Source organism: Lissotriton helveticus, chromosome 1_1 (genome assembly GCF_964261635.1).
Source record: "Lissotriton helveticus chromosome 1_1, aLisHel1.1, whole genome shotgun sequence".
Classification (NCBI taxonomy): Eukaryota; Metazoa; Chordata; class Amphibia; order Caudata; family Salamandridae; genus Lissotriton; species Lissotriton helveticus.
Window position 1 is genome coordinate 1828432947 of NC_136057.1, and position 17621 is coordinate 1828450567.

The 17621-nt window shown below is 45.6% G+C and overlaps 2 protein-coding genes across 2 annotated transcripts in view; one reads left to right on the forward strand and one right to left on the reverse strand.

Annotated features, from left to right (window-relative positions):
* METTL13 (methyltransferase 13, eEF1A N-terminus and K55) overlaps nt 1-9427 on the reverse strand; it is a 109754-nt gene extending 100327 nt beyond the window's left edge. The window contains exon 1 of the mRNA XM_078641073.1: nt 9177-9427. Coding sequence (XP_078497199.1) covers nt 9177-9329 — 153 coding nt within the window. The 5' untranslated portion in view covers nt 9330-9427. The remainder of the gene's footprint in view (nt 1-9176) is intronic.
* Nucleotides 9428-9775: 348 nt separating this feature from the next.
* ITPA (inosine triphosphatase) overlaps nt 9776-17621 on the forward strand; it is a 79756-nt gene continuing 71910 nt past the window's right edge. Inside the window, exon 1 of the mRNA XM_078659204.1 lies at nt 9776-9892. Within this exon, the coding sequence (XP_078515330.1) occupies nt 9830-9892 (63 nt within the window). The 5' untranslated portion in view covers nt 9776-9829. The remainder of the gene's footprint in view (nt 9893-17621) is intronic.

Genomic DNA, 17621 nt, shown 5'->3' on the forward strand with positions numbered 1-17621 from the left:
CGCAATATACATCTACAACAGAGGCGGGCGACGGTAAGCAAGAAAGTCAACGAGCATTAAGACAGGAGCAAAATGGCAGCACAGTGACAACTGAAAAGGATTGATAATCGCATAATAAGCCGTGCGCCGATCGCCACCCACCCCACCACGACCCACACCATTGACCCAAGGAAAAAGAAAAAGAAAAAGAGTTAAGAAAATAGAAAGGGAAATTAAGGCCCATAGGAGCGAAAAACAAAACAAAGACCCCTCCCCCAACCCTGCACACACGTAGAGGCTACGGCCTACCCCCCCCATAACGGCGTGCCTGTCGCCCAATAAAGAATACCCGAAATACAGAAAGAAGAGAAAGGAAGAAAAAATATACATAGAAAACCGAAGGAGGGGCAGATTTACGTGTCCTAAAAGGAACCACCAGGATATTTTCGGCCGCCCAACCCATCGATCCCCAAGTAAAACAAATCCAGCGTCCAGTTCCCCTGTCTACCGATCACAGTCCCAGCAATCAAACAACAGTAAACAAGAGTAAAAAGCATTGTCAACCTTGTCCCTGACGATCCAGCGTGGCAGCGAGAGGCAAAAAGAAAACCGCCCACCAGAGTAATGTGAACAACTGCAAGTACCACGGCAGGACAGGGCGTCGTCCACTAAGGCCAGTCCAACACCAAGCCATGTGGGCCATCAGCGCACAAAGAAGAGCGGGGCGCCGTATCAGTTCTCCATAGGTGAACAATGGAAGCAGAAGCGGCGCACCCAGGACACCACAGGAAGAATCTCCAGCAGATCCAGAATGAGGTGCAGGACATGGCGCCCAAAGGCGACTTCCCCGCAGCTGCGCCAGTCCAGGATTCTCACATCCCTCCGTGGTTATAGCAGACAGCGTCGCAGCAGCATCCAGGTCTCGCACCTCCAGCGCTTCCATGCACATCAGGATAGACAGCTCACCGTGCTCGGGCTCAGGGTGTGGCGAAGCGCCCTGCACGCGATCTCCATCTCGGACAGTGAAGGATAGCGTAGATAAAATGGAATCCAAGCGGCCCCCCAGGTCCCGGACGTGACCAACCCAAGCAGCACGCAAGGCAGCCAGGGCGCCCAGAATCTCAGCGATCCGAACGGGAACCTCCGGAGAGGAGGATAATGCAGCTCCTTGTAAACGAGGGTCGACGACCAGGGGCAGTCCTCGAGCCCATACGCCGGCATCCCCTTCCCGCAGGTCATCATCACAAGGGCGCCCCGGCAAGCACAGCCAGGTCACGGGGACATGGGCAGCAAATTCCATACCGAAGTGGCACACGGATATAGTGTGTAGTCGGCAATGGTAAACACCCTCAGTAGTTGGGTAGTCCACCAGGCACAATCGCCGAGCACTCGGTACAAAATGGCCCCCCGCACTGCTCCGCAGAGGGAAAGGCACAGGAGATACAAATGTAGCACCAGCAGCTGCGAGTCTAATCAAGTGCAGAGGTAAAAAGGAATGAGAGCGCGCCGCTGCAGAAACTCCAAGCGGCCGCCGCTTCCCGCTGGTCGACTTCGCTCTGCCGACTGTGGCCGTTGTTGTGGTGGCCGGAGCCTGTCTGCTCCGTGAACAAAGACCCGGTCGCCGCCATTAACAGCAGAAAGAAAACAGGGACGCTCAATCAGTCCCGTCTAAGAGATCACATCGGAAAGCACACCGCTGGAATCAGCATCACTTCCCGAGTCCGATACCGTATCAAGAAGACCGGATAAGTAACAGGATGTGCAACGGTACGGAGGGAAGAAGAGCGGGGCGGCGGAGCCGAGGGTTTAGGCGGCCATCATGTTTCCAGGCTAGGCTCCTCCCGCCAGAAGGTTTCTTAGCTATAACAATGGGTGCGAACCATTCTGTGGCTTCTACAGGCTCTATAATCTGATTCTCAATAAGTTCATCAATTTCCTTCTGTACCTTTTCTTGTTCACCCAAAGGAATTCCTCTTACTTTTGCTATAATAGAACTGCATTTTTTTAATTTTATACAATGCTTGTAACCTTTTAAACATCCCAAATTCTCATTAAATACCCCAGGAAATTTATCTGCAAACATTGAAGACAAATCCTCCACCTCCTGCATCTGTACTTGAGGTGAAGCATTGGGATTAAGTTTAACCCCTAGATCACGTTGATGTTTCCAACCAAGTAGTGCATCACCTTGTTTAGCTACATACACTTTCCCAGGAATAATACGACTTCCCAACTCAATGGTAGCCACAAAATAACCCAACAATTTGATGGGTTTCTTTCCATAACCCAAAGGTAAAATGTCACTTCTTAAGAGTTTAACATTTTTCCCAAAATTTTTATATAACAAAGTTTCATCAATCATAGTAATCTGCGAGCAAGAATCAAATTTAAATTTAATTAATGCATCATCAACTTTTACCAAATGTGATGGGTGTTCTAAAGGGCTTTGATTAATTTGAAAAGTCACCGTCTTTACTTGAGGTTGAGACCATTTTCTATTAGTACCCTCCCTCTTATTAATTTTAGTTCTACAACATTTCGAGAAATGTCCCCTCTTACCACAACTATTGCACATAGATTTCAAAGCAGGACAAATAGGATAGTCAGCCAAATGACCAAAATTTCCACATCTAAAACAAGAAAACTTGATGTTAACATTTGTGACATTAGGATTAGAATTATTCAACGCAGAATCATTTTTATCTATAGTTGCTTTTTCTTCTTTTTTTACTTGACATATTACTTCCTCAACTTTAGATTCATTTTTATTTTCTGAGACCGTCGTCTTTTTTTTTTCTCCTTTTAATTCATCCACACATTTAGTCATGTGTTCAACTTGTTTCGCAATAACCAAAACTTCTTCCAATGGAGGTTCATCCTTTAACCAAAGTTCTTTCCGGATACTGTCATGTGCACATTTTAAAACAAACTGGTCTCTTATTCTTTCTTCCAACGTCTGACCAAATTTACAAGAAGAGGCCAACTTCCCTAACGCCGAGACATAGTCTTCCACAGACTCATCTTTTTTCTGGCCTCTCAAACCAAAATGGTATCTTTATGGTACTCAACCTGGGAAGATAATGTCGATCCAATTGTTCAATAGCAATTTCATATTCATTTAAGTTCCTTTGTTCAGACGTACTTAGTTTCGGTAAATGTTCTAATACATCTTGACCTTCACCTCCTAAGCAATGTAGTAATAAAGAATGTTTTCTTTCAGCACTTAAGTTCGTTCCGCATACCCTCGCATAGTTAGCAAATATTTTCTTCCACTTCTGCCATTTTACATTCGGCTCTCCTGGACTCGTTAGAAAAAATGCTGGCTGCGTTACATTCTGCATTTTTCTTTATTTTTCCCTCTTTTTTATCGTATATTTAACCTTCTTGTAAAAGAAATGTAATTTTTTTTTTTTATACTCCTATATTTTTTTTTTAGGTCTCGCTGGCGTTGTAGCGCGAAGCGCTGCCGCCAACGAGACTTATAGCCGCCTTGCTAGGTCGCAAGGGAGTCAGAGCTGTGCACGAGCCGCTCCAGACCTGGGCACGAGCCGACTCAGGTCTGTGAACGCCAACGTGCACGCTCACGGCGTCCTCCCGCGTCTCTTCCGAGGTGCGCTCCACGCCGACTTGCAGTGTGCGTGCTCCAGCGTTTCTGTGGCCGGAGGTAGACGGCATCTAGCAAGTGAGGGCCGGGGGGTTTGTTTGCTTGTTTCTAGATGTGATGTGGTGTGTATGCGCGGTTCCCCTTTCTTTAGAGGCAAAGAACATCCCTGGGACTCGGGTAAGATGGTCATTCCCCAGTATAATAGCGGTAGATAGGGGTTAAACGTGTGTGTAGTTAATTAGCACGTTTGTTTTCAGCTGATCCTCGCTGATCCTCGTTAATTGATTCAACGTACTAGGATCGCCTGAAAACACAAGCACTCTTTTCATTTGTCATTAAGTATTCTCTCGCGCCACTGCATCCACTTGCCATCCCCTTTTAAATCATACAGATGCACTAATAAATAGCAGGGTTTCGCTATTTCTTTACAAAACTTTTAATACATGACATGTCTGCATTTTTTTTAGGGAAGGCACAGAGTGCACGGAGACTCGAACTACGTTCACAACTTTGCATGTTATGCCACATCGTCTCGCCATATGTATCAACTATGTTTATTGGTGTTAATCGCCGTTTCCTGGGCACTGTGCCAGCACAGAACAAGGGTATTCACTTAATTATGCAGAGCTTCGCCTCCGGAGTCTCTCTTCTGGGCCCCTCCCTGCCAGACCTCACAATATCCCCAGTCCGCATAGTTTATCTCCCTCATAGGGCCATAAATCTTATCCGGTTACTCATTTGGTTCGCTCTCACGTCCTCTCTCTGTTGCCCCTGCGATACAAATGCTGGTTATTTAAAATGCAAATGAGTATTTGTTTTTAAATGTACCCGGGAGGATTCCTTCAACCCTTTTCATTTAAACCAACCCTCTCCATTTACCTTTTAAATGTAACCCTATCCTTACTCGATAGTTACCTTCAGCATTGTCATTGTTCCTTTAAACCATTTACTCCTCACGATTTTGCTCACCAGTATTTTTTGTTTCCCATTCATGAGATATTTGTTTCCAGAGTGTTTCTTTTTGTCGGAAACAAAAACATGGCGCTAGCAGTGCACCATATAAGAAGGGGATTTTCAGTTTCTGCACAGCGGTTGCATTAACCATCCTTCAGTCGTGTGCTAGGAATTTTTCACTCCCTGTGATGTCTTTTGTACAATTGCTTACTTTAGCCCTTGTAACGAGTTGCCAAGAGAGAAATACACCCAGGAATCGGGGTTTCTCTGGTCCCGGAATTATCCACTCTGGATCTGATAAACCAGACTAGGAGTCTAATGCAGCCGACATGCCTTGCCCCAGCCCGTCCGCCTGCATACAGCAACATGTAAGGAGCAGGAAAAAGATTCCCTCAACTGAAGTAAAAAGCTCTTTTCCCCCCTCTGCCCCATCATCCTTCGACTTCCCCAGCAATTAGAACAGGCATTAGCAAACCCCACCAGCCGTCAGTGCACGCTTTCACCGGGCACAAACACCACCAGCCGTCGCTGCACGCTTTCACCAGGCACACACCACCAGACTTCAATGCACGCTTTCACCAGGCACACACACACCGCCAGCCGTCAGTGCACGCTTTCACCAGGCACACACACACACACACACACCACCAGCCATCAGTGCACACTTCCACCAGGCACACACCACCAGACTTCAATGCACGCTTTCACCAGGCACACACACACACACACCACCAGCCGTCAGTGCACGCTTTCACCAGGCACACACACACACCACCAGCCATCAGTGCACGCTTTCACCAGGCACACACCACCAGCCGTCAGTGCACGCTTTCACCAGGGCGCACACACCACCAACTGTCAGTGCACGCTACCACCAGGCGCACACACCACCAGCTGTCAGTGCACGCTTCCACCAGGCACACACACCACCAGCCGGCAGTGCACACTTCCACCAGGCTCACACACCACCAGCCATCAGTGCACAATTTCTACAGGCACACACACACCACCAGCCATCAGTGCACACATCAATTGTTAACGCATCCACAATTAACTATTGTAGCAATCGCAGTATGGCGCACTTTACTTTTAAACATAGTAATCTAAAGCTCAGCATGCCACCATTGCTACAAAAATAATACACTTTTTTTGGCCAACAATTTATAGACTTTTGTTGCAATTGATGTTGCAATATTTAGCAGTGCCAATAGCTCAAACTTAATTAATGCGAGACCTATTGCATTGCAAATGCTTGTTTTATAAACTTAGAGATAGTTTTTTAAGATATATCTCTATTGGCCGTAGAGCTTTATCCACTCACAATGCGTGTAACAACATTCTTTTAGAAAGTAGTAGAATACCAGAATGTTTTATCAAAAGGAGAACAATGAGAGGCAGTATCCGGGCAATACAGCGTTAAAATTATGTTCTTTTAGAACGATGAATGTACCATTGTTACGCATGGAACATTGCATTTTCCTTCTCCGTGAAAATTGATCTCCCTTTTTTTTTTTAAAGTGTTGTGCGTCAGCTGCTAGCGTAGCGCGTCACTGACACGCATACGCTACTGTGAAAGGAAATTCCTCCGTGCTTTGTGGAACGCACACGCAAGCATAGTAAAACGTCACAGGCACGCAAAGCGGTTGGGATGATTTCTCCCGACTTTTCCTAATAAAGTCGAGTAAAGTCCTTTTACGGCCTCCCACCACACTCCTCACCGTGTAATTATCTCTTTTTTACTGTAGATGAAAAATCAGCCGCTGGGAAGACGACGCTTCCTTAAAAATTCTTCTGCCGCTGGAGGAGTAATGGGATAGGCGAGTAGGTTTCGTGTTGCGGCAGAAGAGGTTTCTCGATCGTCGCCAAATATATGTGATGTTTACCACATAAAAGATGAATGATAAAGTTGAGAGGTAAGATTTATTAAGCTCAGCCACGAACAGTTCTAGCTCCAACTGTCTAGAATCTCAGATGACATTCTCTGTGTAAGGAATGTTACTCACACAGAATTCTGTATTCTATTAAGGAACATAGGCATAACATGGAAAACATACAAAGCTTACTATTACACACCCATCCTTAATTTCATTGTTCCATCTTCTGGGTGTACAGCATTGATGTGGTTAGGGTCCTCAAGAGAATTATCTTGTGGTACGCCTGCATCAAAAACTCAAGACTTATAGTTCCGACCTACGCCGCTTTGAAGGCCCAGTCAACCATAATAGTAACGTGACTTGAACTTTTAACCAAATTTGAGCTGGGATGCAATAGAAACCTTTGATTGGCTGGGAAATCTAAGGCTGTGTGTTTGAAAACATCAGTGAATGCCCCATAGTGTGCCAGGTGTCCTTTTAGGATAAAGTAGTTGCAAGGTTCCGGTCAGTCTTCAATTCCCTGAACATGCCAGGGACGTTCTTCGGTTTGGAGACCATTCGCTACTAGTTCTGAGAGACAGCTGTACAATGGCTCAATTTCAACCTTGCCACTAATTACGGTCACCTGCCATTAACTTGCATTGTGGTTTAGGATCACTACTGAAAATCTTTGGCATGCAAAAAACTATTTAGTTGTGTGCCACAGAGTACTTCAACATGCAAAGGGACAGGAACATTTTTGTTATATTTCTGGATGTACCTTTGGCCCAAAAAGAATTAAACGCTTCAGGATTCTTTAGCACCTACTGGATTTTTTTTTATGTATATCAATCTGCTTACGACATGAATTACATTTTATTTCTGAAGGACAGAATTGACTGGGCACCCACATGTATTGCCTTGTGCTTGATAGGGGGTCACTTTATGTCAGATTGCTATCCCACACCAACCCCTTGTGAAAAACGTCACTGGTGAATCAAGGTACTCACAGACTACCAAGTACGAAAGGAGAAGCGTTTGCAAAAAGAGAATTAGAATATCTAAACACTGAGTAACTTCCTAGCACCCCATCTGCCACAGAACAAATCTAACATTTTACAGCACCATCATACTAAAATTCACAAATACCCTCCTTAGAGACCAGCACTGCGCCAGATAAAAGTCAAACAAGTCAAGAAAGTCACAAAATGACACAAGAAGCACACACTCAATACTGCTAGAAATCAGGGCGCATGCTGCATTTCAAAATTAGCATACAAAAAAAGCATTTGCAATGCAATACAAAACAATACATTACAAAACTCTTACAACTTGACAAACGAATGTTTTTTTATAAATGTGGCCCAATGCTGCAATTTCACTTTAATGGCAGCCGCACCCCTTTCCTTAGATGAGGCTCATCAAAGAAATTTTAGAGAGATCTTCTATCCTAGCAATTGCCTATACTAGCTGGTGTCCTAAGCATCACAGACAGTAGCAGATAATAGCTGTGCTATGCAAATGGGCAAGCATCAGTAATCCTCACACATTTCAAGCGGGCATGCGACAACCACTTCAGTCGGTCACAAAACTTTCCATTGCGTTTCTGCTTTAATTGGTACACCATCTAATGCATTTAGACTGAAGAAACCACTCAGTCATATATAATTCTATATAAGAATTACACTAGAACTCATTACAATGTAATGAATTGACAAAATAATAAACAGCAATTAAATGAAAAATTATCAGGTGGCAGCTCTAAACACCACGTCAACTTATACCTTGAAAAATTTTAATGCATCCACAAGTTAACTAGTTTAGGGGCATAAAATACACAAAACAAACAAGTCTACCTCCAACATAAATGAGCTTCCAAACGTTATATCAATTACGTGCACAACATTTTATCGGAAACAACGCAGTTAAAAACCTTAAACCATCTCATCTATTTCTCTATTGTCTTATCTATTTCTTATCTACTTATCTATTTCGCTTATGTTATCCTGGCACATTCTTCAGTGACTTGCAGAGAAGTGGCATGGAAGCAAAGCTCCAAACAAAAGGTGTTCTAATAAAGTGCTTTTAAATTTTAATGACAGTGAAGAAGGTGAGAAGTACATGAGGGAGACAGCTGAAAACACATGCACTCTTGTGGCTTGCTAAACCTAAAAGAATAAAGTAATGCTTGAAAAGCAAGAAGCGGAGGCATACAAGCCAGCCAATCAAAAGAGATGGTTTAGAAGATAAGCTCCATGAGAAAGACCGACACAAGATTGACAAGCTGGGACACGAATAAGGTACAGGCAAACGAGAGTCTGGGAAGCCAACTAATGTTAAGCATTGAGCAGCCTCCAAGCACCTGTATATTCTTGGCACGTCCGCTGCAATATGCCTTTTGAGACCTGACAGACAGCTGTACTTTCTGTAACGCTCGACCTAAAAAGGAATTATTCAGGACAGGCTACCCTTTGACCCTTTGGCAGGGGGATCCGGCCACACATGCGACTGATTACTGCTTCACAATTCTGGGTTTTCATTTTTAACTGTACAGCGCACTGAAGGAAACCTTTAGGCAGCGCATAGCACTATGTATTGAACGAGAAACAGGGACTGTTGGGTTAGAGGGAGATCGTAAAACACCTGAGGGAGAAAAATGTGCCAACAGGACCATTTCGTGGTAGGAAAAGTGAGTAGCGCTTGCACAGTATTATCCTGATTTTTAACAGAAATGGCAGCACACGATGACAGAATACAAGCAAAAGTCTCTGGAGTTAGGAACACACCTTGTCCCTCGTTTTGACGTACTTGTGCAGCACCCCGCAAAGCTCAGTGTAGCCTCCATACCACTCGAAGGCGCGTGTACCCCGGCGACGGAAAAATCGCTCCCAGTATTGGGCCGAGGCGAACTCCTGCGAGCTCCGTGGCAGCAACTCCATAGCGGGAAAAACAGAAACGGGCAAGAGTGGCCAGCGAGTACATTTAATCAAAAGCACGGAACTCTCTGACAGCACATGGACTACGCAGGCAAGGAAACAAACGAAAGACTACTCGAATCTTAGTGACAGCCGCAGTTCTGCTGTGAATTCATTTCGGGTGTAGCCATTTGGAATGGATATGCATTTATTCTTTTGTGGAAATGGTGGATTTATGCCTGCAAATTGCGATGTACTGATTATTGAAACTTTTTTCCACAACCGCAGCTGTTTTAAATTGAGCGATTTTGCATTTCTATAGGAACTGATGAAAAATGTAATGCAATGTTTATTTTAATCATGGCTGCCACGTTGGAGCCGTTTTATAGATTGTTCCTTGTTCGACGTGGGCGGGATAAGGTTCAAGACGAGACTTGAACCGCAGCTCGGATTTACGTCTATTGGCTGTACAGAGAAGGTGCGAACGTATTTCCCCGGAAACTCTACCCAACCCCACGTGAAGCATGGCCGCCTCTGTCAAGAGGAGTATTGTATTCGTTACCGGCAATGCCAAGAAACTGGAAGAGGTGAGCAGGCGGGTATTGAGTAGGGCTGTTAATTCATCAGGCATAGGATCCTCATTTGGCATGCTCAGTATCATCATTGTGTGCTCCACCGATGTAATGCGAATGTCCAGTGAAAGGCATTCTGCTAGATGTTCAAGACCTTTTAAAATTATTAGTCACATGATTTTCATTTCCAAAAGCATGGAAAACAAAGCTTTCCGGTTACCAGCTCCATGTCTGAGTAGCTCATCCCTTTCAGTGTTTTTGTTAGGTCTCGCACAGGAAGCGCTTGCGCTGTGTCTTTGAGACATGCTGAATTCAGGGATGGACTTGTAGCTCCGCCCATCTTTTCAATTGGCTCCTGTTACTGTCCATTCTAAGTGGTTGCTTTCGATTGTGAATAGGTTTAGTAGTCCCTCCTTAGTACAACAGTTTCTGGTTTTGTAATCTACCATGAGGTCTGGCCCCTTTATTTGTGTTGTTACTCAGTATATTTTATTTACAGTCTGCGAGCACTATTTTCTTACATGACTTTCTCGTACCTGCTATTGCAGGCACACTTTTTGCTTCCCAGGAGACACACACATTTCTTTCCTGCTCATCATCCGAGGCGCTTGGAGGGCAACTGTTCTGTGCACTTCCCTCCTGCCCACCACCCTGCTTGTTTTTGAATAATTGTGCAATACTTTGAGCACCTAGTGTGTTTCATGAGCGCTCTGCTGGTTTCGCTTCCATTGTTGTGTATTTTACCAGCTCCGCTGTCCCACTTTCTCTGCTCTGCCTCCCCATCCCAATTAGTCAGCAGGGTCCAGCCTGACCTGCCTCATAGCAGAACAGCGGAGCCAGGCAAACAAGAGGGAGGTTTGTGCTGGAGTTTGCTTCAGAGCAGGGGCACTGCTGTCTGTGCCTGCCCTACACCTCGCAGCATAACCCTCTCGCTCCGCAGGTTTGATTTCTTTCTATCAGCGTGGCCCCCTTTCTTGAGCACCGTGCTGGTTTTGCTCTCCTTGTTGTCTTTTCCCCCTGCTCCTCCACCCCATTCTCTCTGCTCTCCCTCCCCCTCCAATCATTAACCAGGCTCCAGCTTGCCCCTGCCTCACAGCAGAGGCAGGTGGTCGGAGATGGAAGGCCGTTCTGCTAATTTACTATGCCCTTGCCATAAGGCTGAAGAGCTGGTGGCAGAGACCGGTGTCTTTGCCTTGCTCGCATTCTGTGATTAGCATTTATAACTTCCTTTGTTTGCTTAGGCATACTTGCTCTTTTGCTTCCCTTAATTTAATTAGAGGTCCTTTTTTTACCAACACTACCTGGTCCGGGCTGCAGGTGGTAAAACATTTGCATAGTCTCTACTACAGATAGCACGAAAGCGCGGCTCCCAGCAGAAGTCTGTATATAACTTGAGGTTGCACTCCCAGTAATTTATATTCCAGTCGGCTGTCGTCCTTGTCCTAAAAGGAACCTGGCTGTCATAGTCACAAAAGTGTTCGTCTTCTCTAGACATTCTGTCGCCGATCTGTGGGGTTTCCTTTCAGCCCTAGTACTACAAACAAGATGCACAGATTGTTAGGCTGATTTTAGCCTTGCCTTTCTGACAGACCACTAGCCCGAGACGTGACTAACTGTGCACCAGCCCCACAAGCCTTGCAGAGGACCGACCCGCACCCTCCGTCAATTTGCTGCACAGAAGAATGCTTCAGCTCAGAGGTCAGATTCACTGGCTTCCTCGGTGAGCAGCGATCATTGACTGTAACCTTATATGCCTCATTTCCCTATGACCAAGACTTTAATTAGAAGAGATGGAAGCTCTTTGTTTCCATCCTCTCTCCTATGCACATTGTTTCCCTTGAAGTAATGGCTTGGCTGCACAAGTGATTAAACTAATCTCTGTTAGCTAAAGGATGAGGAGCACCCCCTTGCCCCTGTAGAATCTATGCCTCACCATCACCTTGTTGTTTTCACATCAGAGCTCCCGCATCGTTGCAAGAAACAGAGAAATTCTAATTGAAAGTTACAGGGATAGAAGGGAAGTGAAGCGCTTCTACATTTGGAAATCTGCACATGCGCAGTATTCTGTGAAGTGGCAAGAATTTGGTTAGATGACAGTGATCAAAAGAGGAATCTGTTGAATGGGACACTTCATATAGCCCAGTGAGTACATTATTGGTTGCGTAAACAAGTGACCGGGTTCTAATTCTAGTTTCTTCAGGTGGCTTATGCGAGTAATCCTGGGCAAATGAGCATATCACCTTGTTCCACACTACCCTTATCTGTCAATGTTAAGAACGCTTGCAAACGCCCTAACTGCTGGCCATTAATGACCATAAAAATAAGCTTAGGAATCTGCGCATTCAAACATTAGATAAAAATGTTTGTATAGAAAAAATGCCATTTTCAAATTCTTTTTTTGGTACCCTACAGAGGTAGGTCAGGGATTTCTAGCAGGGTGAGTCGCTCACATGTGAGAAAGTGGCTCTATATATACTGGACAATAAGGAAGTACTGTGTGTATAGAGTCCACAAACCCCAAAGGTATAACAGAGGTTAAAGTCAGGACTGACCTTACTCTCCAAATTGGTAGCTTGGTCGAGCAGTAAGGCAGTACCAGAGGGCAGTGCAAAGCATTTGTTTTACACACACAGTCAGCAAAAGATTTCACACACTCAAAGACTGAACTCCAGGCCAATGGTTGTTATATCCAAAGATATAGTTATTTTATTTTTAGAAAAAACAGGCATAAAAATATACTTTGCTAGGTATGAATACTTTCATGTAATTACTTTGCAAGGAAGCAATATGGTATGTGAACACAATAGGTACAGGGGTTGCTGAAGGCAACACAAGTCTAGACACACTTAAGCATTGAGCTCAATGGATTATTATCATAAAAGTACAGTTAATCACAGTGTAGATTACTTTAGTAGTTCCAGGTCTAAATCCTAGATTCAGTCCTGGGGTCTAAGCTGAAACCAGAGTAGCAAAAACGTTTTAGTTACATGAATATAAAGCTGTTTTAAAAGTTCACACTTAGAAACTTTTCAATGTAAATCTGACAATGTTATTCAATGGGAGAAAATTCAGGTTGCAGGTAAAGTACGATCGCATTACTTTTGTAATCCAGCACTGGTCTCCTAGGGCCAGCACTGGGGTCTTAACGTCAAACAGGTAGGTAATTGCGTTTCAGTATTTCGTATGGTTTTTAAAGAATATTTCAAGTTTTCAAAAGTAGACACTTGGAAGAAATTTCATAGAAAAGCATACAATGGTTTCCTATGGAGAAAATATAGATTACTAGTAAACCCGGTAAGGATTACTTTTGCGGTTCAGTACTGGGCTGAAAGGTACAGTACTGGCTTCTCCCCTGATCACAGGTGAGTACTTCTGAATTCAGCTGACTTTATATGAATATTTTCAGTTTTCAAAACTTCACACTTAGAAAATTTTCGAGTCAAAATTGGTCAATGTTATCCAATGGCAGGTAAGTGAGTTACCGGTTTCCAGGTGAGTACTTGGCTGGTGAATTTATGGTTCTGGGTATAGTCTCAGGGGTCCCCCAAGGTCAGGTAGGTACAGTTGGTTCAACCCCAGCAGCACAGGGCCGGCCAGGTGCAGAGGTAGTTAGGCCCAATGATATCCAACGAGGGAAAGGGGGCCTTCGGTTGGTGGCTGCTGGCTAGCAGGCCACGCGGCGGTGGGAGCTGAGCTCCTGGTCACTTGCTCAGGGCAAGGGGGGGAAGTAGGATAGGACAAAGGTGGCACAGCCAGCGGCACCCGGGCGGCTGGGTGCAGGATGCTTTTGAGCCGTCGGGCGCTCAATGTTATCCAATGGGAAAGGTCAAAAAGGAACAAAGACTGCATGCTCGGGGACAGAGACTCTCCAGGGGCGACCAGCACTTCGAGAGGTAAGTTGGGATCTTGGAGCACAGGTAGGTACCCCAAAGGGGGGCACAGGGGGCTGTAGGGCACCAGGTGCAGGGGTGTCTTTGGGTGTCGGAAAAGCTTACCCTCAGCTGTTGAGGTGGCCCCTGGTTCTGAGTCTGCAGGCGTCATATGCTTCGTCGAGGAAGGTCTTTGGGCACTGGATTTCGGGTCCCAGTCGCCGGGGGGGACTTCCTCGTGGTCTTGGTTCAGTTGGGCCCGGCCCGGGCTCAGGGGTTGCAGAGTGGGCTGGTCCGGAACCTCTTGGCTGGCACCAGGTGGGTTGTTGCAGCAGAGCCTCTGCTGATGGGAATCCCAGTCTTTAAGAGGGTCAAGGCAGGCAGGTCCTCTGGGTGTCCCAAGGTTGCTGTCCGCAGGAGTCGCCGGGATTAGGCAGGAGCAAGTTCCAGGATCGACAGGCCGGTAGGGCTGGGGCCAAGTCAGTTCTTGTCGTCCTGTTGTTAGCAGCTGCACGGTGGGTCTTCTTCTTCTTGATCTTCTTTTCATATCGGGATCTGAGGAAGGAAGGTTCAGGGAGCCCCTAAATACTGAATTTAGGGGCGTTACAGGTAGGGCAAGGTCAGGGACCAATGGGTCCCTGTCCTGGGGTGAGTAAAACCCTAGCCTGCTCCTCTCCTGTGGGACGGGGGCAGGAGCCTAGCTGGGATTGGGCAGGGCTCCCCATCTTCAAGATGGCTGGAGCCCGGGGTCGTGCTTCACCTCGTCTCCCTCACCTGAGGGGTGGGGTTGGCACAGCCTGGCACACCCCCCCCTTCCTGACGTAGTTTTTCCCGCCAGTCTTCCCACCAGAGTGGGGGTTAGGACTGGTGGGGGCCAGTTGCTGGGTACAGCAAATGGTCTGGAAAAGCTCACAGAGGCGGCAGGCCTTTGAAGCTTCCCCTGCCAATCCTGGGGAGGAGACCTAGCACCTCGTCCAGGATGTACATTGTTGCATGCCCAGGAGAGCGGGGGCTTTCCACCCAGGGGTCCAGCAACATGTCTGCTGTGTGGCAGCCTCTGCAGCCACTCAGCCCAGACGTGAATTGTAGGTTAGGATTTCAGAGGGTATCTCTAAGATGCCCTCTGGTGCATTTTACATTAAATCCCACACTGTCATCAGTGCGGGTTTAATGTGCTGAGAAGTTTGGTACCAAACTTGTCAGTCTTCAGTGTAGCCATTATGGTGCTGTGGAGTTCGTAATGACAACCTCCCAGCACCATATACTCTTAATGGCATCACTGCACTTACAGTGCCCAGGAATGGCCCTGGGTACTGTAGGGGCACAGGGCTCATGCACCTGTGCCCACACCTCTGGCATAGGGCACCCAGCTAGAGGGGTGACTGAAGTATGCTAGGGCAGTGGGTTCTGTGGGCATGTGACACAGGGATGTGTGCCATGTCGACTCTTGGTTTAGTTCTGTACTTAGGCACTCCGCCTGCAGAGGCAGTGTGTGGGTGCCAGGGTACAGGGCCCCTGAGGGTGGCACAATAAGTGCTGCAGCCCTCAGGGATCTTCTCTGGTCACCATGCCCTGGGTACCTAGGGTACCATTTACTAGGTGCTGACAGTTGGCCAGAGATGCCAATTGGGTTTTTAGTTTCAGCACAGTTTTAGGGAAGGAACACAGGCCCTGGGTGGGAAACATCCTTTACAACGCAACTTTTACCACGCAGTACCTTTACAACGCAACTTTTACAACGCAAACCATTACAACACATTGCGCTGGGGGGCGCTCTAGGATAGGGAATAAGTTTAATTTACTATCCAACACCTTCCCTAGTGTCCACGGGGACTGGAGTTGGAATAGTAAATTAAACTATTCACTATCCAGCTCCCCAAAGCGCTATGCGTTGTAAAGATTTGCGTTGTAAAAACCGCATTGTAAAGGCATGCGTGGTAAAAGCATGCGTTGTAATTTCATACATCTGCCCTGGGTACCTGGTTGGCAGGAACCCAGGGCACACTCAGTCAAAGCACATCAGTAGTTCAGAAAAAAAGTGGGGGAATACCAACGCAAGAAAGATGGCACTTTCTCACACTCACAGACACCTTTACATCCTTCACAGCACCTAGGCCTGCACTCTTATAATTAAGGCTCCCTGTTTTCCGTTTTTACTGATTTTTACAGATATATACAGACCGAAAACATTCATTTTCTTGTCTGTATTTATTTTTAAATGTGGGTAAAAATGGGAATTGGGTTGCTTTTTGAGTAATTCTAAATACTGTCTGCCAGGACAATAGATGTTTGGATTGCTAGATAGGGGGGTAACAAAGAAAGGATTTTTAGTAAAGAGGCTTTAACAGAAGTAGATATACACATGGTTCATACTGACATTTTCAAATCAGTACACTGATTTATCTTCTTGCGGGTGTTCAGAGCACTCTAACCTGACAGACATTCAAGCATGAGTGCATATTTAGCGCTTAAATAAATGTGGAACTATTCGAATTTCAGCTTAATTTTTCCACAAAACCCAAAATAAATATGGATAAATACAGATACAATTAGCAAAAAATAAATATGGATAAATACAGACGGAAATGGCAAAAAAAGCACAAAACCAGGAGCCCTACTTATAATACAGTCAACAAACCAAATTATACTCAACTCATTCTGTCACATTGTATCTAGTAATAAATCTATACAAATAAAACGTGCCAAATAATCGCTCGACTACAAACAAAAAAAAGTAAAAAAATTATCATTTACAATGACAATACTCACAAAGGCGAGACCTATTGCATTGCAAATGCTTCTTTCTACATGTTGGTGTTTGAGTCCTCAAGTTCAGTGGCGTTTCTAGAAGTGAATTTTAGGTGTGGCGGGTGAAGACGCACACTTGGCTACAAATAAAACTGGCTGGGCGCCACCTACAGCTGTGCAGGAACCTTTGTGGGTTTGTGCAGGAACCAGGTATATCAATCAAATGTACCCTGCCTGGGCATACATGTCAACATTCAAAAGCTGCAAAGAGGGACATTTTGAAAAGCAATGGGGGGGGTGCGTAATTTACCGCCACCACCACCACCCACCCCTACAGGTGCGAGATAGCTGTTTTGGGCTTACAAAATCAGGAGTTTCCCACCTGACCCAGGTCTGTTGGCATGTATGCCTGGGTTCTGGAAATGGTATAAACTGTTACAGGTCAGAGCAACACCTGTGGAAAAGGTCGTCTTCGAGACCAAGGTCAATAAATAATTGTTTGAGATATCTGAGAGGCCGTTGTCTGTGACCACTGAAGTGGCTGGCCCAGGGTTAGCATGAAGCTTAGTAAGACTGTGAAACCATTAGTGGATGCATTCTACATGATTGTGAATTTCCATAGAAGTGTTGTAAATTCTCAGAATGTGGTGAGCTAAACCTCTAGCAAGATCAAATGTCAATGTGATCTTTGTAGGATGGTGAATCATTGGTATATGCTCAAAGCAGTAAAAAAGGGAAAATAATGAGGTCATTAGTCCATGGCTGGGCAAAAAGTAGCAATTCCCACCCAAAATGCAGGATGAATATTGACTGACTGGATGTCCTGAACTTGTTGATAAAAGGGTATCAATGAATATCAACAAGCAGTTCAAACGTTTGAAACCACAGCCTCGGCTCTAGCTCATCTCTATGGAGGTCTTCACAATGGTATACTTGAGTTACTTTCCTGACATGGGTGTGCGACATGGACCTAGCCCAGAACCGGCATTGTCCTCATTGCTGAAACTTTGCAGCTGATGCTATGAGAGTTACTTGACTGTTGGCAAATGCGGGACATCTGGCGTAAACCTCCCTGAAGGTGACAGCACATTAGCCACTGGGCTGCCAACTTCAAGGTGCCGCCAAGT